We start from the raw sequence: 21656 nt of genomic DNA on the forward strand, positions 1-21656 counted from the left end.
AAATGCACTCTGTGGTGATTGGCTGGCTGACTGTCCGGCAAGGACAGCCGCCCTGCTGGGTGAGTGAGTGACAGCTATACTGGAATGAATGGGAGAGAACTGAATAAAAGGCGATCTTTTGGCTCGGAACGCAGAGTCTACCACTGGATGAAGGAACCGAAGAAGAGCTTGAAGAGGGCGCCTGCTGCAACTCCTGGACCGTTGGTTTGTCCGGTGAACCCTGCTGAAGAGCCAACTTGCCAAGTTCGCATCGACAGAGAAGCCCCTGCAAGGACGACTTCTCCCTTTGAGTTGGTGGGACCAATCAACTCCAAAGTAAGCCACCTGGACATCCATCTCGGAGCTGGTTGAATTTCCACAGAGTTGCTGCTGGAAACCGTAGAGCCAGGGAGAGGAACACCAGATTGTGTGTGTTACTTTTAAGCTGGCTTAAAGCTTTTGGAAGATCCTCCGGACTCCCAGGAAGCAGGACTGACCAAGCCTGAGCCCCCTAAGCAGAGTGCGGGTCCACAGAAGCAAGGACAGTCCATCTTGACAGCCAGGAATCACGTTGTTGCTATTTGCGGTAGTCACGAGAAGCTGAAACGCGAAACAGCCACTGCAAGTGAAGTTTGCCGGTTGCTAGTTTTGACAGTCCCAGTGCATTGCAGGAGTCCCCGGGCATCCTCCTTCTTGTCCCCACGACTGAGGCCCAGGAACAGTGAGACCTGCAGAGCTGCACAGGAACAGAAGTCATCAGCTGCATCTTTTCTTCTTTACTAAGATACTGTAAAACAGGTCTAAGAGAACTTACCTCTTACTGTGAAAGTGCTTGTAACTTCTGCAACTCACAAGTCTTATCAGCTTGTGGCCCTACATTTGATTCTTCTTTTTATCAAGGACTCCTAAGAACTTGTGCAAAGACTTTTCCATTTACTTGCCAGAAGTGTTTCACCCTATCCAAGACTTTTGCCCATTGACTGTGGCTATTGAATTGTATGACTATTCTTAGATAATCTAAAAGTACTCACCTGTTTAGGAATATTTGTGGTCTCTTGTGTTCTAATAACCTTTGCCCTTTACCAACTTTTAAACGTGTTCTGAATGCCAACAGTAAGATATTAATGTCCCCAGCACCCTTGTTATTGAAGTGACCTGTGGGTGTAGGCTGTGTGTGTGGGCCATCCCAAAAGGGTCTTGTCTGATTCAGAAACTCAGAGTGTGCAGTATTGAATTGTATTTGTGTGTTACTATTCTATTGCTCCCTTCTAAAGAAGGCTTTATAATTGACTGATAAATAAATTAATCATTGTTTATGCAAGAAACCTTGAGTGTAAGAGTTTATTTGAATAGCTGTAACTGTGCATATTTGTGTAACTCCACTACTGCTCACATTTCCCCTCTTGAGATAAGCCTGGCTGCTGAACACGCTACCAGAACTGTGTTGTACAAGCTTATACCAAAGGATGGTTTGCCTATACCTGTAGTCATAGTTGTTTGTAGTGTTCCCAGAGGGTACTGCATTCCAACTTTGCCTAACAAGGGGTACTTACCTCTTGTTGTGTAGCTTGCTTGCTCTCACTTGAGACTTGCATTTGTTGCCTTTTGCAAAGTTGCTTGCAGCTTTGCCCTTCACAAGCCATCCTGCTTGTGGCCCAACAGTGATTTATTTTTCAACAAAACTCTATTACATTGTGCAATACTTTTTACTTACCTTCAAGAAGTGCCTCAGCTTCCCTAACCTTTGCTCAATTGACATTGGCTGTCCTGGCTCCCTGAAGACTCTTCTAATCTCTGACTTTGTGTTTTGATCTGTCCCTCCAAAAAGTCATACATTCTTTACTTGTATAGTTAATCTACATGTCATTGGTGGGTTCAAAAGTGCTTACCTGTTTGAGAAGCTTGTTAACCATTGTTTCCTTGCCTAACCATTTCCTTTTTGACACCAAATTCAACATTGCTTTAAATGTACCGTTGATATATCAATGTCCACAGTGTCCTAACTATTGAAGTCACCTCAAGGTGTAGGTAGAGTCTGTGTATCACAGCCAAATGGTATCTACTGATTTATTGAAACTGAGAGTGTGTATTTTGAAATATACTTAAGTGTTACATATTTGCTCCCTTCTAAAGAAGACTTATTTTAAAACTGACTGTTAAATTAATAAATAATTATTTAATAAAGAAACCTTGAGTATAAGTGTTATTTGGATACTTGTCACTGTGAAACTCTATGTTGCAAGCCTACAGCTTACACTGACCCCTCTTGAGATAAGCCTGGCTGCTCAGTCACACTACTAACTTGTGTAGTACAGGCCTATACCAAAGGTTGGGTTACCTATTGCCAAGAGGACAAGGCTGGTGCAGTCTCCCACAGTGTTACTGCATACATTCTTGCCTAACAGTAACCAATGTTAGGACATGATTCACATGGTATTAGTGTTATACTGTGTTTTATTTTTATTTTTTTTGTTGTGGAGTGCTGTTGGAGTGCCTGGTATATCTCAAATGTTCCCCTCAAAATCAATTAAATTGCTGGTTATTTTGGGAGTCATGGTGTGGTCCAGACCAAATTGGTCAAAATAGGACTCTAGTTTGCTTCTTCTGCATCTTCTGTGTGTCCTAATAGCAGGATGCACATCCACAATGTTTCCCTAGTTAGTGGACTTTTGGAGAAGCAAGATTCCCTATTCGCCTACCTCTCACCCTGCAAGGTTCATGTGCACAAATCTGTTATTCAGCATTCATTGCATATTGAAATGCATTAGCTAGACAAATAAATCAATGGATCATAAAAGGAAATGTTTCAATAACAGACTCCAAATTGGTTTGAAATGTGTCGTCTGAGCAGAGGGGATTATGTACAGGAGCCATCAATGATTGTAGGTGTCTGGACACAGGGGCGTTTGGATATATAGTGACTGATGGTCATGCCCTGCCATTCTCGTGGTCACCAGCTTTGATGCTATTTCTACCTTGTGCCTCTGAGCAACCTGTAATTCTAATCTGTGCTTTTCTGCCCAGCACATATTCTATATCCATTTTGGGAACAACTTGTTTTCTCAAATTCAGTTATTCGTGTTTATTTATAATATATATTTAACAGGATGAACTCATTTTGTCAGTTCTTTTTTATTTTTGGGTGTGTGTGCATGTGCAGCATATCACATTTTCCTCTTAGTACTCATATAAGCTGCATAAACTCTGGACGGTTGTAGACAATATGGTGGTTTTTTCCATGTTGGTGAATGTTCTCCATTATTGAAAAGTATGTCCAAATATTTATTGTCCTTTTAAGTAGTTGCATCTTTTTTTAGGTACTCTCGAACTTAAGGACAGGCCTCTCTACCCTCTCCGGCACTTCACACAGTCTGACATAGAGCAAGGCAAAATTATTTACCGCCCTCCGAAGGCAGCACCGCACCTGAGAGAGTTGACTGCCTTCTCCTTCGCAGGTCAGTGCCATTATTTAACTGTGCAAATGAAGCACTGTTTGCATGTACCATGTTGTAGTAGTTGCAGTGACGTCTGTCACCATACCTTGTCAGGAGAGAATTATCTTGCCTACGATCAGTAACATCACACTGTATACTGGTAAATGGGATGACATATTACTGATGAAAATCTTGAGATCATACATGACATATTCACTGTCATGAAAACAGAACTGGACAACAAAACTACAAAAATGGAAAACAAATTTGAGGTGAAAGAACATTGTTAGGGATGTGGATAAAAAGGTAGCCAGACCAAAGTAATAAATAAATAAAACAATGACAAGGAAAGTGGAGGGTTGAGATGGGTACGGTAGGTATAAGAGGAAGGGAATAATAAGAGGGGTTCCTGCTTACCTGCAAGACCTTAGAATAGGAAGGCGAGGAGGGTGTTTGGGTAGAGAGATGAGGGGGGTATGGTCTGAAAAGATAAGGAGCAGGCAAAATAGATAGGAGGAATATGAAACGGGTGATGCAAAGGTTGGTCTATAAGGGTTGATTGGGGTTAGTGAGCAGATGTGACAGATAGGGATTCGCCATAAATAAAGGGATAACTGAAATCAAATTGTTGAGAAATGGTCTTGTCAAAAATATTCCATGATAAAGCAAAAGTACAAATTAATATTTTATCATACTTTTTCATTTTCATCAAGATGAACTAGATAAGTAGGCAATTAGGATAACATTTGATGTAAACACATATATGGATAAATGTTTGATGTCTAAACATATTGTACAGTTTCACATGAAGGTTTCATAAACGTATGTGTATGTTACAGAGTGGGCAATATTGCCTTTGTAGTTGTGGTGAATATGAACTTTCAATTAAAAGGATGATTTTGAGGGCTCATAACTTGGGCACCCATGGATAAAACTGCACTAAACCTTCCCATACAAATATACAACCCAAAAAAACATCCATTTCGAATTCTGATGGGGAATTATTGCTCCCACCTGCTGCAAAAGTAGCTTAACAGATTGGCACCGAGTTTGGATGAGACATTGACACATAGTCCACACTCCATATGTAGCTTGGTGAGGTGAAAATATGTCCAGTTTTCTTTTTTCCTATAACCAAGTTGTCCAAAATAATAATGGTATTTCTGCAAACCAATCTGGGGATTTGCTTGTTGGATGGGAGACTGAAATGTTTGAGTCTCAGCGTCTTCATGGGTTGTCAAACTCGGGTTCAATTTGCGAACTTCGCCCTGGCATACAGAATCCTCCTTAGCCCCATCCTGATCCTAAGAGGGCATAGCCATCCCCAGTGGGCTGAAATAGACCTCTTTTAACAGATAAAGTTTACAAACTAAGGAGCCAGGACAATCAAGTGACATTGTTTACTTTGTTTATTTGGTAAAAAAGTAAGCAGGTTATTTTGCTTTTGTTGCTTTTGAAGTGCTGAATGTAAAATGCATCATAATTGTTTCTACGTCACAAAAATACACATTAAACTCTTCACGCGGGTGGGACGACCATTGAGTTGAATGTAATTTTGTGTAACCATATCCTTGTCAAAATCCAAGGGACAGAGTAGGTCTAGGATGTTATTGCATACCGAATCTCGCTATAAGGATTCCTCCAGTTGTATGTCCCATATAAAAATATATATTAAACAAAGGTTTTCTTTTCTTGCAGGTCTTCCGGAATCCGTGAGCTTTTTCTTTACAGGTAGTGACATTTTCCAAGTGGAGATTCATTTTTCTATTGAGTGAAATGATTTGTGTGTGAGCGCAAAAGTGCATTGTCCATAGTTCTATCTTTCAGAAGAAGTGATGTTGCATGCTTAAATATGTTGTGCTAATACTGTGCCTTCCTTTTGGGGTATTGCCTGGCCAGAAATAACCACCTGAATAATTTTCTCACCAAAGATCAAAGTACATCTTTACAGAATGCAAGACCAACGTTCCATACTGAAATTGATATCTCCTGTTCTGGCTAAGGCATATAGAATTGTGTATGTGTACAGTTCTTCCTTCCGACCAAGGAAAGAGGCCTTCCAAAACCAATGTAGTTCATCATAACATGTTCCCCTAGTTCAGTAACTTATGGTCTCTCTTCATATTGAACAATTGTTACCTGAAGAATTAGATATAGCCAAACATAGGCCGTGCTAAATTTGTTGATTTTTATTTTTTGGTCCAGTATTTCCACAGTTAGATGATATAAGTTTCTGTACCCTAAAGTACATTATGATGCAGCAAACCGGTAACAATGCTGTCACATGCCTTAATATGGGAAAGAACCAGGGGGCGCTGTTGCCCTCGGGACAGTATGGCTGCTCTTCACTAGAGCTCCGTAGCCTGTGTGATAATTCCTCCAATTGTGAAACCACCAAATCTCCCAATGGAGTCCCCCAGAAATGGAGAATTACCACCACTTGTAATCCTGTGGAAACCCTTTTAGGGGGAATTCTCAGAAATGTGCTAATTCCCTCCACCTTAGAGACCCCCAGCAACTTTGCTGGATTTTGAGGACTTGATTTATTTTAACCTGGAGACAGCGAGATCCTTTATCCCACTCTCTCATGTATTTTAAATGTGATTTTGAACACTGTGTTTCTTTTGGTTGTGGAGTCTGACAAACTCCATATGCATAATTATTTACATTGTCACACAGCACCTTCAGTGCAGTGACCCAGGGAAGTCTTTCAGATTTCCCAAATGCTTGAATACCTTTTCTTGGATAAACTATGGTTTCCAAGAGAGTAAAGTGAAATTGACTTTACTTACATCTGTAACTTTCTAGACCCAGCACACACTATCTTACAGTAGGGTGCTGGAGGGGTTACTTAGTATCCCCTTTGTCTAGCTTCTGATGTAACAATTTTATGTTACCCTTTCCTCACTGAATGGCTGGTGGCAGTGGTGTGCATTTACTGCGGGCTGCATTAGCAGATGCAGTAAAGCACCCAAGGGTGACTTTTCTGTCAAAATGTCCCTTGTCTTCTTTTTTTGCCATTTATTTGTGGAAAGGTCCTTCTTGAGATTTACGCTGCGTGCCAAACCCAGTTTGTTCGCTTTGCCTTTGGCGGGATTCACGAGTGAAGGTCCGCCTCTTGCTCCAGGGTGTCTGGGGTGGGCAGGAAGTGAGGGAGGTGCCCGAAACTCCCTGTGCTTAGTCTCCTAGGAGACCCAAATGCACTCTGTAGTGATTGGCTGGCTGACTGTCCGGCAAGGACAGCCACCTTGCTGAGTGACTGACAGCTAGGCTGAAATGAATGGGAGAGAACTGACTAAAAGGCGTGTCTTTTGGCTTGGAAGGCAGAGTCGACCACTGGACGAAGGAACTGAAGAAGAATTTGAAGAGGACACCTGCTGCAACTCCTGGACCGTTGGTTTGCCCGGTGAAGCCCTGCTGCTGTGCTGAAACTCCAAATTCTTATCGACAGAAGCCCCTGCAAGGACGACTTCTCCCCTTGAGTTGGTGGGACCAATCAATTCCAAAGTAAGCCACCTGGACATTCTCTCAGAGATGGTTGCATTTCCACAGAGTTGCCGCTGGAAACCGAAACGCCAGGGAGAGGAACACCAGATTGTGTGTGTTGCTTTTAAGTTGGCCAAGAGCTCCAGAAAGATCCTCTGGACTCCCAGGAAGCAAGACTGACCGAGCCTGAGCCCCTCAACAGAGTGCGGGACCCCAGAAGCAAGGAAAGTCCATCTCGACAGCCAGAAACTGGTGTTGCTATTTGCAGTAGTCCCGAGGAGCTGAAACACCGAAGTGCACTTGTTGGAAAGATTGCCGGTTGCGAGCGGTGACTGACCCATTGCAGAGCAGAAGTCCCCAGATGTCCCCCCTCTTGTCCCCATGACTGAGGACCAGGAACAGTGAGATCTGCAGAGCTGCACAGGAACAGAAGTCATCTGCTGCATATTTTTTTCTGTACAAAGGTACTGTAATGTCTGAGAGAACTTACCTCTCATTGTAGAGTTACTTGCATCTTCTACTAATCAAAAGTTTAAACAGCTTATGGTCCTACGTTTGATTCTTCTTTTCTTCAAAGACTTCTAAAACATTGTGCAAAGACTTTTCTACTTACCTACCAGAAGTGCTTCATCCCATATAAGACTTTTGCCCATTGAACCAAAAGTATTTGCCTGCGTAAGAATATTTGTGGTCTCTTGTTGGTTTCCTTTGACCAAGTTCAAAGAGTATTCTAAATGAAAACAGTAAGATATTAATGTCCCCAGCACCCTAACTATTGAAGTCACCTAAGGGTGTAGGTTGTGACTGTTGGTCATCCCAAAAGGGTCTGTACTGATTTAGAAACTAAGAGTGTGTAGTTTTGGAGTGTATTTGTGTTGCTTTTATATTGCTTCCTTCCGAAGAAGGCTTATTTTAACTGACTGATAAATAAATTAATAATTGTTTATTCAATACACCTTGTGTTTAAGTGTTTATTTGAATACTAGTCATTGTGAATCTCTTTGTTAACTCCCCTACAGCTCACATTGACCCCTCTTGAGATAAGCCTTGCTGCTCAACACGCTACCAACCTGTGTAGTACAAGCATATACCAAAGGTTGGGTTCCTATTGCCAGGAGGACAGGGTTGTTGTAGGGCACCCAAAGGGTACTGCATACAATCTTGCCTAACACCCCCACGGGACGAAGTGGCGGTAACGGTAATCAATTATGGCAGTAATTCAGCAGAATTACCACTGAATTAGAGCCAAACACGTAATGAGGCCCTGTGTATGTTACAACAAATGAGAAACCGCACACATCAATAGCAATTTAGAACCAGTTGGAGACAGTTGAGTAATTTTATAGAAAACAGAGCACCCACAAGAAAACCTAGATTAACCCCCTAAGTGCTAAGGACGAGTATGCTTGTCCTTTTTGCGTAGACTTGATTAAAGCTATATAAAAGTGAAAAGGTGTTTGTGACGTGTCTTGTGACAAAGCTTTGTTCCTTATACAGTTCCACCGGTTCAACCAATCTTCACCAAATTGTGCATCGTTACCTGTTAGGAACTTCTGGATATTACTGGCTACATGACGTTTGGACACCCCACCCCTTTCCCCGGATTTCAGCACCTTCACACATGAGACGGTTGCCTGAAATCGGCAAAACATCAATGTGGTCATAGAAGGACCGATCCAGTCACGAGGAACAAAACTCGATGTCCAGGCCGTAGGTTACACGGTTTCCAAGATATCTGCACCGCAACAAACTGCACCACGCCAGGGTGAGACACGTGGGGAGAGAGCACAGAAGGTCCCAGTATGCAGCGGCTCACCAACTCTCACCTCCTCCCAATCTCTGCTCTGGGGTATGTCAGCCAGCCACACACACACATTCTCAGTGGCGTTCTGCAGTAAAATGCAAAAGTGCACAAGTAAAAAATGAAATAAACACAGTAGAAAAATATCTGCTGCCACCAGCCCATACTGGAGAGATTTTGTCTGTAACATCAAAGTTACAAAAGAAAAAGTTATAGATGCGCGGTGTCCCATCTGCACTCCAGGTGCAGGTTTGAAAATGCAAGAATTCCACTAAGGGAAATAGAGTATCCCAGTACTCATACTCTTAGTGACTGATCAGTCTCCCCATATAAAGTGAGCACAAGGAAGTAAATTAAAATGGAGGGCTTCACTTATCTCCAAAATGTCAGGATACTGACAGCAGTAAAAAGATAGGGTGACCCATTGAAGTCTATGGGAGGAAAGCAGAAAAAGAAAATCTTTCCTAACAATGGGCAAAGCGGAGGTCAGTTTCCTTCAGGAGACCCTTTCTCTGGCGAAGTCAGGAAAGGTTGCAGGACTCCCTTTGGAGCTTGGGGAGTGTACATCCACACCCACTGAAGGAACTCCCCTGCCCAGAGGATTCCCAAAGGGAAGGGCTGCTACCAGGGGGATTTTAGCACCCCTCCCCGAAAAACATAAAATGGCATGACACAGGAGCAGTATATCACCTTCTTGAAGCGTCAATCCCATTGTAAAAGGTGTTTTTCTGGAGTATCCCCTGGTCGAGTGCCAACCACCAATGAAGAGGCATCCATCTGTGCAGGAGAGCCTTGAAGAACCTCTTACAGTCAGGGATAGAGGATGCTGGAAGGTCTGAATCCTTTGATCCTGGTTGTGTCACCAGACAACTCTCTTGGCTCCAGAGTGTTAATGTAGCAAGAAATAATTGGAGGTGGTGGCAGAGATTGCCTGGTGTTTCCATCAGGAATTAGAAGGGTATTGTCTCAGTCGGAAACCAAAAAAACAATCACAAGTCCATTCCTAGCAGAGAATGTTTATCTGGATATGGTGTCTAGTTCATTCATCAGGAGTGTAGTGCACATTGTGAGAACGCCTCCCTTCATTAACACCTTGCTCATTTTTATGCCCTACTTCTGGGTATGATTCCTCCTTCTGCCACTTGTCTTAAGCATCCTATGCCCAGTGTACTGACACAGCAGAAAGATAATTTCTAGAAGGCTGATGGAGGAAACAGGAGTACCACAGGTATGAAATGTTCTATTCACTGAACCCTGTACCATGGTGCCATCCTGAGGCCCTGTACCATCGCATCCAGGACTGCTGCTACCACCGTTCTAAATGGAGGCACCTTCATGCACACCAGAACCCAACACCTGAATTTTGGACTCCTCTGATCACCCCATCTTCATTTCGCTTATAGTAAATGCAGTAAAGGGGTACTGAGGTCATCCAAGTGGTGGCCTGGCGACCCTTGTTGCAACCAAAGTGGAGAACCTGGCAGTATGTTTTGGCCAAAAGATTGTATGCATTAAAGTCCATATGTGTTCTGGGTTGATTGCATATATAATGAATGTTTTCCTTTCTCGGGCAAAAACACAAACCTCAGATGAAACCACTGCTGATATCACAGACCTCCTCTTCGAGATAGAAGTGTCCACAGGTAGTATTGAGAAGCAACTGGTGATCCTGGGGGATTGTGATGCCTATCTGGCCCCAGCCATTAGCTCTCCTTTATTATCAACGCTTGGGAAAATGATTTTGATGCCCCTGAAAAAACCCAAACTTAATCCATGCCAGGATGATGGGGGAGATTCTCGCCATGGCCTAGGGTTATGCTGGGCGAACGACTGAAGGAAATCCTAGAGTGCTGCTGCTCTCACTTTTGTGGGTTTGTGTGCTGCTTATTTCATGGATTATTCTTTTTATCCCTAACTGCCGTTGGCCAATAGTCTATGCCGTAGTAGTTCTAGAGACTGTAGATTCAGATTACAAACCACTTATGCCGAGGTTGGCTCTACAGAGAGAACAGCAGATGTTAGAACTTGTACATCAACAACACGGTCAGCTATAAATGGGGCTTAGGGTCACTGGGGTGGGATCTTTCTGAGCCTTCAGTAGTGTTTGCAAATACAGTTAGGCAGACCCTATATATTAAAGACTCTACGAAACAAAAAATCCTACCTGATGCCAGGAAGAACAGAGATGAACTGAACTGGAAACAAAATGACTGAACTATTTGCTTGAATATCGATCCTTGTTGCAAATAATAATGGTTATATATGATGATAACTAAGGAAAACCAAATGACTGGATAATTTGGTCCTATTACTTGTGAAAAAGGCTTATGACTAATGTGGTGAGAACTAAGTGACTAATCACCTTTGTACCTCACCAATTTTGGATTTATGTTATCTTCTGTTTTTTCTAAATCCCTTTTTATATATTTTTTATCTATTCTGAATTGTTTCGGTATTGAAGGATTCTTGCCGTGATAAAGGCTACCACACCTTTCGGGTCTTCTACTTCCTTTGATCTGCTTGTCCAAGGTTCTGTCCCTTGGTCCAATTCCATTTTTTGTCAGATGTTTGATTTATGGTGTACTATATTTGGTACTATATATTTGTCCAAAATAGATTGTTTGAATAAATATTGTTTTTACTTAATTCGCCAATAATCGCTACGATTTATGTTTTGGGTTTTCTTTTCTTTTTTGTTCTTTGGAGTGTCATACCAGAAAAGTAATCAGCAGGATATCATGTTTAGTTACCCACAGATATTGAATCAGATTACTAATAAGAGGAATAGGAATTTCCAGTGGTAAACCCTTATGTTTTGTTTAGATATATTACTCCAGCCAAAACTGCTAGTAGGGGTTCTCCCTGCCTATATTTACTTGAAATACAGTTAGGGCTTGTTAGATTCAGATCCCAAAAAATCCAGACCAAGTCCATGGGGCCAGAAGAAGAATAAGATATCGTCACAACCTTAAAAAAGAGTTTTGATATATATATATATATATGTCCATTCCTCATACCCCTGGTAAAAAGAGTGGGCTAACTTCATGGTACAAGAACGAAAGATGGTTAAAATGTAGCTGTCCGCTCAGTCAGTATACGCACATGTCTTTTGTCCCAAGAAAGCCCAGGGATTAAGGCTGCGTATGGTACCTTATTCAGGTGTGAAGGGAGGGGGTGGAATTGCAATCCTGGATAAAATGTAAGGCAGCGATGTGTGCTGGATCTGAATCCATACAACCTCGACATCAATGAACTGGCAAATCACTGATCAGGCAAGAGAAAGATAGGGATCTGGACTGGGTTCCAGCATATGGATGGAGATGCTTAATTGACGAGGGGAGATTCCTATTGCAGTGCTTCTGTTTGCAGCAATGCAGTCCAATTATAAACAGATGTTAGCCTGAGGACTCAGCAGGGGGACTGAGGGGAGGGACTGAAGTCATTCTGTGAGCAGAGGGACATGGCAGTAAATGGGACCAAATGTAAAATGTTGTCTATGGGGGTCAGGGACTAAGTAATTTGAAGGCTTACTTTTGGCAGGTTGGAGTTCGGTGAAAGTCAAATCATACAATGAGCATGGCCTGAGAGTCTCCTCTGATGACTAAAAGGAACAGCATCAAAAAACGTCAGTGGCACATTCACAGGCAACTGACTGGGTTCTGCACTATTCTAGAAAAGAAAATGTGAGTCCTCCTTGCTGAGGCCTTTTTGATATATCAAGCCAGAGATGTGGAAGCTGGCATCTGTGGGGCAGAGGTCTGGGGGGGGGGGGGGGGAGCGGCGGTCTTTGGCGGTTCCTCGCTGAACCTCTGCCATGTGTAGGAGAACCGAAGTGGGTATTCATTCAGGCTGCTGGTGACCTTATCTAGCTAAACCCTCACAGGTGTGTGTTTGCATTATTATTAGGGCATTTATTGAGAGCAGACCCAGCTTCAGGAAAGCAGTGGAGCGCTTTGCAATCATAGGGGGAAGAACATGGCGAGTGAAGCAGGAAATGTGGTTGAACGAGAAGGCACTGGTGTAATCCAAAGTTCTTTATGAAGTGAGGCAATTGGATAGCAGAGAGGCCATTTACTGGTTAACATGTGTACCAAAGCTTAGGGGAATGGGCTTATCCTACTTTAGGACTCAGACACGCTATGCAATGATGTCATTTTGGTTCTGACGGGACACGCCTTGGACAATAGGAAGGCCCTGTGACTCAAGAGTGCCACTTATAGCCAGGCATGTCTCGGCTGGGCTCTGCTTATGGGGCTGCAGGTCTCAAGAAGTAGCTATCGGGATTACTGAATCCGGATCTTTTCCATGGGATGTTGCTTGGGTAGCTCCATGTTAAGACATTCTAGGGTCACTAAGAAGGAAAGGAAGCAACAGAGTGGCTTTGGCTATGCGAGCTAGTAGAGGTCAATACTGTTGCGCCCTGTGTTATGTTTCTGCCCCTGTATGCCAGATGAAAATGTACATGGTTGAAGCCTGTTTTGCATGTCACAGCAACATGTTCAACAGCAAAGGCCTTGGCTATGCCGTTCACTGTGCCAATTTCCTGGCCTGCGGGGTGTTTGCAACCTGATATTCGCATTGAGTCTGAAAAGGGAGGGAAATGCTGCTCGCCAACAGTTATTTGTTTGATTCGCTCAAGAGAGGAGGATAACCGCATTGCACTGCCATAACTATAGAATGCCATGCAGACTGTACAGTGCAATGATAGACACACTGCACGTGTATTCATTATTTATTGTGTGTTTACCTTTTTATTTTTTTAACAAGTATCTGATGGAGAGCACACGACTTTGGAGATGCCATTCACTATCCACCTCCTCTCGACCAAACAGCAATCTCCAGTCTTCCACATCATCACTCCATCCCTGGAAGTCATTCAAGGAGGGCGAGCTTCCATTGGTAAGCAATCACACACAGAATTCTGTTGAACCTACCACATTCCATAGCAAGCAGCGGACTGGCATGCCCAAGGGTATGCTCTGCTTATGTATTTTAACAGCTTTTTCTGTTGTGAGTTGAAATGCATTAACATATTTTAGGGAACCTCTTTTTTTTTCCACTTCCAATATGGCATAGTAGCTTTATGTTTAATGGGTCCACAGGGGCTAACAGATCTTATGAAAAAAATGAGTGTGCAAATAACAAGCCCCAAATCCCCTTGAGCAGGAATGATGATTCTTGCTCATTATTTGATATGGTCACCCTTATTTACCTTGTCATGCTTGCACGATCTGGGTTCCAAACATGACCTCTTATCTCTTATCCCGCTGAATAAATGCAGCTGCTGGAACATACTTTTTTCAAATGAAGCTTTTTGGACCCATTCTTCTGTTCCTCCCCCTAAGTCTTAAAGACGCTGTTATGGTTTTAAATGGTTCTCACTGGTTTCTTAGATTTGCACCACTGTAATATACTCTATTTGGCTGGTCAGCATTGTCTTCCACTCATAGCGCATTTACCAACCTCACTTGACACCTCTTTATTGGCTTGCCATGGGCTTGTATAATATTCCGAACACTTTCACCCAATTCTTATGTGTGCAGGTGTGGGGGAAAGAGCTAAAATTGTCCTTCTGTGTTTGGCACCGTTTTAACATCGCTGAAAGCAATACCCTTATTGTATGGAAACAGATGGGCAAAGTGGCTTGAGTAAAGAGGTGCATCTTGAAGAGATGTCTATTATGCATGGGATCCGCCCTTCTGTTAGAATCCTTACTTGATAGTTGAGTGGCGGTATCCAATATAAGGTTGCGACAGTTATCGCGAACCCCTCAGTGAGCATGCTGCAGAAGCCCAATGACTGGATATGGTTCACAGATAAAACCTCTTTGAGGGGAGCATTCACTCCAACCCAACACCGAACGGCAGCTACACTTTTATTCATAGCACTAAGTTGACATCTGTAGAAATCTTAGCAATTATGTAAAAATGTGTTTCATCAGTCAACACTTTTCTACGCTATAGATAGGTAAAGATTATTCTAAAAAACAGAGAACGATCAAAACAATTCGATTAGTGGGAATGGTAAGACACCTTTCTTTAACATTTACTCTCTCTTTGAGCTTGAGATAGTTTCCAGGTAAGGAGTCCCATGGTTCTTACTTACTAGAAGAAACCGGAAGCTGAAGATCTTGTAATTAGTGTGCCAAGCTGCCAGGCGTTTTTGGGGGGAATCATAACTGTCTTGTCACTTCTTTTTGCTGGAGACAGCTGAAGTCTCTGTTTGCCTAGCTAACTGTACCCTTAGTTACTAGGTAAATTAAAGGTATCCCTGCCAGTAGTGAGGGGTAGCTGTAGGGATGATCGAGTTGGTCATGTGTATTTGAATTTCAGACCTTTGTGGGGCTATTTCCGTTTTCATCTATCTGGGATTTGAAGAAGGCTGTTTTGGCCAAAAAGATATTGCTTATTAGTGTCTATGAAGTTTCAGAATTCTCAAGTGAACCTTAGTTTCGTTCTCAGGGCCACAGTTATTTGTAAAAAAGTCCTATTTTCTTTAATGGTAAATGGGGTAGAATACTCTGACATTTTCCTTGTGTTCCTTTTCTCTTTAGCAAGAGTATGTTTGTTTCTGATTGCTGTTAGTGTGTCCCGTGGTGTTGGAAATTCACAGTATGACGTTATAAATATTCCTTGCAGGTTACTATGGCAGATGGACAAGCCAGGTGACACTTAAATTAAAGGTTCACATAAAAAAAATACAGGTTTTGGTTGGGATGAATGCCTAGAAAGTGTCAGGATTTATTGAAAACACAACTGGAAATGTCTCTGGGAATAATGAAAACTAACAGTGTAATGTTTCTGGTCAAGTCCCTTGAAAAAGAAAAGCTACTCTCTCCCAGTTTCCCCTTCCTGGGTGTCGTCATACAGGAGCATTACATGCTTTGAAAGATTTTCCCAGAATCCTTGGTTGGTTTCCCTTCTGGCAATAGGGCGTATGGGCCACCTTATTGTCTCTGTGACCCGCCCAGTGTTGGTGGGGATGGGTCTCAAAGATGCAAGTCTGATTACAGGGTGGTTCTTTTTCTGCTTCACAAAGAAAGCAATCTTCGGTACAAAAATTCTCTCTTTGCTGGGTTTTTCCCCAGAGTCACTCAGTCTATAAACAGGACTTGCCTCCTTCGAGCCGCCTTTTGATCCTGGGGTTGGTTCCATGCTGGCCTACAGTGGGGTTATGGCTCTCGGGTGTTGTCTTTGGCAAAGTATGTTTTGAAATATCAGTCACTAGACAGTTTTTGCATGCCTAGTAAAATTCCTAGATGACAAGCCCTGTGAAAGTGGAAAGTCCACGCTGTCTTGTGATGTAAAGCTAAAACCAGGTATTCATCATAAGGAGGAGTTTGATGTTTTTCTCTTGGCATTGTCTGATGGTTCAGTGTGATACATATATGTGGTTCTTCCATAAAGCAGTGTATGGTAGAGCTGGAGTGTGCTTATTTCGGGTCGTATCCATAGGCCATTTTTATATTACAGTGCGTCTACTGATGTGCAAAAGACTTTTGTCTGTAGGGTTTTTGTTTGAGATGTGTTGATGCAATGGCTGGTGCTTCTTGGATTTCGCTCGCTACAGTGATAAAAAGTGATGTAATGCTGGAGCTAACACTGCTTAACCTCCAAGACGTAACCTCCAAGACTGTCTTGGAGAAACATCTGCCTCTTTTGTGCTATCACACAAGGGGCCAAGCCAACCCTGTACGAATCAGTTCATCTCTGCCACAAAAGAAACCTTCTTTATGGTGGTCTATACCCTAAGTCGGGGATCTCCAACCTGTGGCTCTCCAGATGTTTTGAACTACAACTCCGAAGGCACCTCACTTTAACTATGCTGGGTATGGGTGATGGGAATTGTAGTCCACAACATCTAGAGAGACAAAGGTTGTAAACCCCTACCATAAGAGGTCTTTTCTTTGGTCTTTTTTCATCTTTGGATATTTGCCTGTGTTCCTCTTTGCTCTGTTCTGCCTTGCTTTTTTGCACCCAAGCATTGCGCCCCTGTGCTTTTTCCACGTATTAAAATAGATTTGGCGAGTGCTGGATGCCGCAGTTGTGACTTAGGAGCTGTGTGCTTCATCCTTTTTTCCCACGATGGGTTTTTCATTTCTTGGTTACTATCTTACTTGAAAGCTTTGCTTTCTTGTTTTAAAAGTTAATCTGATTATTTAATACATAATTAATTTCTTTCAGGCATGGTGCTAATTTGTGCTTTTGAGGTATAACTGTCTTGCTTTAATCCTTGTTCTTTTGTGTGTTGGTAAATGTATGACCTTGTGAGGTTAAGAGTGGAAGACCAGGCAGCGTTAACACCCTTGCCATGTATCTGGACCATTTGTACCTAAATAATTGTGCAATTCAAAAAATTCCTTATTTCAAAGTTGTGTTAAAGTAAAGCGACGCGAAAGAGGTCTATTTGCAGCACAAATGATAGTCCATCAAAGTATTTCTTCTCCAAAAGACATCATCCTGTCCTAGTTAAGTTCATTATCTAAGCTTGTCTCTCACTTATAGTGAGCTTTATGAGGGAAACGAGTTGTATCTTTTGAAAACTAGGCATGAGTCTACAACATTCAGACCTGACTATGCATTTTTGTATTGAACAAGAGAAGTGATGCAAATTAATGATTGCAGGTCCTGTTAACCAGTAAAAGTAGGCAAGGCTATGCATGTGGCAGCATTTTGGACATTTGTAAGGAAATCTTTTTTGAAAGCCCAGATGTAAAGAGTTGCCTAGTCAAATCAAAGTTTTGTTTATTGCAGTTGGGAAAAAGATTTAAATGGAGGAATATAGCGCACACCAAGGCTTTGTGCCAAATCCCCTTCTTCTTTTTGCTTTATGTAAGTCTTCAGGTGAATTTGTTCTTTTGTATCCTCATAAAACCTTTTGCCGTCAGTCCCATAATTTTATTTTTTTTGTTTCCCTTCTTTACCCTCACATATATGCCAAAATGACTGACTGCCTCTCTGTCATTCTTTATTAGATAGCTCTTTGCTTCCTAATGCTTAACCTGTACGAAATTGAAATAATTGATTTCACAGTCTACGCTGGACCAAAGACCAAAATCTGGGGTCAATTTTAACAGACACTTGCATCAGGGCTACCTTATTCTGTAGCTTATCTGATTCCGCAGGAGCTGCCGGCCCCAAGATCCAAAGAGACTGCGCATGTCAGCAATTAAAAAAAACACCCTGTCCTTAGCATTGAGGGAAAAGGGAAATGGCGCAAAATATAAAATACACCTGCCTCCTGGCTGGTGTGAGAAACCAGAAGGTGTCTCTCGCGCTAGTCTCCGGGATCTGTCATCCAGGTGGCCAGGACACGGCCATCGCTTTTGGATCCCGTTCCTGGTGGTGGACCAGTGTGGGTGGATCACCTGGATGAGGGGTCTTTGGGTAGTGGGAGTCGGACACCGGGACGGTGAGACGCGGTATCCCCTTCCCTGTAACACTTTTCCCCTTCCTACCAGGTAGGATACTTAGGAACTCAACCACCCCCTGCCCCCTTTCCTGCCACAAACACTTTATCACGGACAGCTAACTGTCAGAGAAAACGGACTAACACCTGAGCTGCATACCTGACATGTCCCAAAACAAGGGTCAAGCAATTACTGATAATTACACACAACTGACTTCCATCACACTTCCCAACATGGATAAAAGGCGGAGCACAAAAGCACACTCTGAGTAAGGCAAAACACATGAGGTGAGGAAGCAGCAGTTCCAAGATGGCAGTTTAATACGAGGAGAAAGACCGCAAGACCAGAAAGGGTTGCAAGGAGGGAATTGCCCTTGGCCTTTTCGGAGGAAAACCGCTACTTTCACAAGCCTTCGAATAAGAAACTTAAGACCAGGAATTAAAGCTGAAGAAAGGTGCATTGTGATGAAGGTCGCCAGGGCTCTCCTGCATCGATAGCCGAGGCGGGGAGGTCTCACCATCCATATCTGATCACTCAATTATTTTCACCAACATCTCCTTTCCTCACCACTTGCTTCACCTATTACTAAAAGGAAATTTAAACCTTCTGTCATTTCCCCTTTGTTTGCGACCTACAGTTCTCACTCTCCACCTCCACACCGATGCCTCTTCCACCAACACTGCCTTCTCCAGCTTCCAATCCCTACTATGATTCATTCTCCTCTCACTTCCCACTGCTTACTTTCACCACTAAATCTCAGCATCCTAAGCCATGCGTCACCTCATTCATACGTTCTCTCTGCACAGGCATGCACCGGCTGCTGAGTAAATGGAGGCACACCCACTCACATGAGAACCTGCAACTCTACTTCTCTGCCCTGAACTCTCTGAGGGAATTCTATCTAACCCTCATTGATTCTCATTCTATCCATTCTCGCTGGCTACAGGGCACCCTAAACTCACTCCTCACTCCTCATAAATCTATGACTATCATCTCGACTCTCACAGCTAATGACCTAGCTGAATAGGGTTCTACATAAATGTCCAAAATTAGAGACTCTCTCCTGACCTTCCTCACTCTCCCTCCTCCTACATTTTACACTCAGCCTACTCTACCATCATCCTCTGCCTCTATCTCCCACTTTAGGCACACTAATACTGACAAAGTGCTATCTCTGCTGATGAAGGCTAGCCCCTCTTGTACCAGATCAGACCCTCTTGATCCTCAGCTAGTCAGTTCTAGTGCCCCTTTAGTAGCCCTGACCTCACTGAACTCTTCAACTTGTCCTTCGACTCCGCTTGCTTTCCCTCTGTTTTCAAAACAGCCATGGTCATCCCTCTCCTAAAAAAGCAAGGGGCTGACCCGAACCTACAAGCTAACTTTCGCCCTGTGTCTCCTTCCGCCTTACTCGAAAATGCTCAAAAGGGTCCTGTTTAACCGTTTTACCAATTTCTTAGATATCCACAACCTTCGAGACCCCCTACAAGTAGGTTTCTGCTTCGGTCACTCCACGGAACCTACTCTCATGAATGTGTCCAACTTCATCGCCTCTGCTAAGCACTCCAACCTCTGCTCTATCCTTGTTCTCCTTGACCTGTTGGCTGCCTTTGACGCTGTCGATCACTCTGATCTCCTTAACACTCTTTCTTCATGGGATTCGAGATCAAGCACTTGCCAGCAATGAATCCTACCTTGCACCCTACCAATTCTCTGTTTCCTGGAGCAACAGCACCTCTCAACGCACTCCTCTAAATGTTGCTGTTTCACAAAGCTCTGTCTTGGGTCCGCTCCCCTTTACACTCTACACCTCTGCTCTTGGTGCACTAATCTCTTCCTTTGGTTTCTCGTACCAACTCTTCGCAGACGGCACCTACATTTTCTTCTGTTTTCCTGAACCCTCCTCTGATCTCTCTATCACATTTCCAACTGTCTCTCTGCCCTTAAATATTGGATGGTTTTACACTCTCTGAAGTTAAACTCTACCAAAACAGAGGTGTTCTTCGTCCCTACCAAAAGCTCTCTCTCATCTCTTCCTCTGCCTATCCAGTTCCCACCCGACACTGTCCCCTACTGTTCTTCAGCTAGAAACCTCAGTGACATCTATGACCCTTCTCACATCTTTTCTACTTTCATCTCCAAAACTGGAACAGCAGCTCGCCTCAACCTCCTAAATATTAGGAAATCAGGCACCTCCTTCCTTTCAACACCGCCAAGCATCTCTTAACCATTCTTGTCTTCTCTAAACTGGACTACTGTGCCAGCATCCTCTTTAGTCTCCAACTATGCTTTTTGTCCTCACAACAATATCATCAACTTCGCTACAAGGACTCTTTAAACTCCCTCACTTCACACCTACTTTCTTATACTGTCACCAGGCTGGATGGCTGACGATGCAAAAAAGGGCCTGGTTTGCATTTCTTTCCCTGGTTCACAAATCTATCCACGGTAAGGCACCAATGTATCTATCCTCCTCTATCCAACTCTACAAGCCTTCTCGTAATCTCTGCTCTGCCTCCTCAACTACCCTTTTGGCTCCTCGCCCTCCCTGTGCTTCCTCTTGCTTCAGCTCGTTCTCTCTTCTTGCTCCACGTGCATGGAATTCTCTTCCAGCGGACATCGGAGAAACAGTCCACATAGAGCTGTTCAAAACCAAACTAAAAACCTACCTCCTCGTCACAGAGTTGCCCTCTTAATCTACCTCTCATCTGCCTGCTAGCTAACATCAGCTGGACGTACTGCCTACCTGCACTTGAAAAATGGCCAATGTTTGTTGTCCTTAATCTATGTATTTCCACTTATGTATTGTCCATGTACTCCCCTCCACAACCTTGTCAGAATGTCCCTCAACTCAACCCATTGTAAGAAGCTCACTGCTTCCCATCAAATCTACTTCTTATCTATTGTACGTTCTTTTGTGATCAAAAGAGCATTGTTCCTCGAGTCCTGTATATAAATAAATAAAAAACAAAATAAATACTACTGGACTGGGGAGTGTAGAGCTATACCATTTACCTCCTCCTGGACCTACTTCATGGAGTGGTCGGTGGTCCCCAACTCCCATTGTCCCCAGTCCTATCCTCTGTGACAAGATAATTTGTCACACTACTTGAAGAAATGAAGCAACAATGCAGACTAATTCTACCAGTTGATAATGTTCACGGATGCTGCATAGAAAAGTACTGCAATTATGTGTTGGTTTTCTTCTTTTAGGTGTTCAGCTAACAGTGAGCGACACCGACGTGACCCCAGAAGATCTCATCTTTGAGCTGGTGGAGCCCCCTCATCATGGTATCCTTGTCTTGACTGAAGGTTTGGAGCAAATCCATATGACTGCCGGTAGGTTGTGAAGTATGAAGGTTTGTTCTTGAAAACCGTGAGCAAAAATGTATAATGGTGTTTGTAGCAGCTGTGTAGCCATTATTTGTATTTCCAAATCTTGTAAATTAATATTACAGTTACACTTTGGCTCTTTTCAGCTTAGATTTTCTTGAAAGTGCCCTTCATGTTTGATTTCTTGAATCACAAGCTAACCTTAGACCAAACTGTG

The 21656-nt window shown here is 43.0% G+C and overlaps 1 protein-coding gene across 1 annotated transcript in view; it reads left to right on the forward strand.

Annotated features, from left to right (window-relative positions):
* Positions 1-21656, forward strand: part of FRAS1 (Fraser extracellular matrix complex subunit 1) — a 1618415-nt gene that overhangs the window by 927898 nt on the left and 668861 nt on the right. The window contains exons 32-35 of the mRNA XM_069626341.1: positions 3297-3434; positions 5112-5144; positions 13468-13599; positions 21320-21445. Of these exons, the coding sequence (XP_069482442.1) occupies positions 3297-3434; positions 5112-5144; positions 13468-13599; positions 21320-21445 (429 nt within the window). The remainder of the gene's footprint in view (positions 1-3296; positions 3435-5111; positions 5145-13467; positions 13600-21319; positions 21446-21656) is intronic.

This window comes from Ambystoma mexicanum, chromosome 6p (genome assembly GCF_040938575.1).
Source record: "Ambystoma mexicanum isolate Mex_15411 chromosome 6p, UKY_AmexF1_1, whole genome shotgun sequence".
Classification (NCBI taxonomy): domain Eukaryota; kingdom Metazoa; phylum Chordata; class Amphibia; order Caudata; family Ambystomatidae; genus Ambystoma; species Ambystoma mexicanum.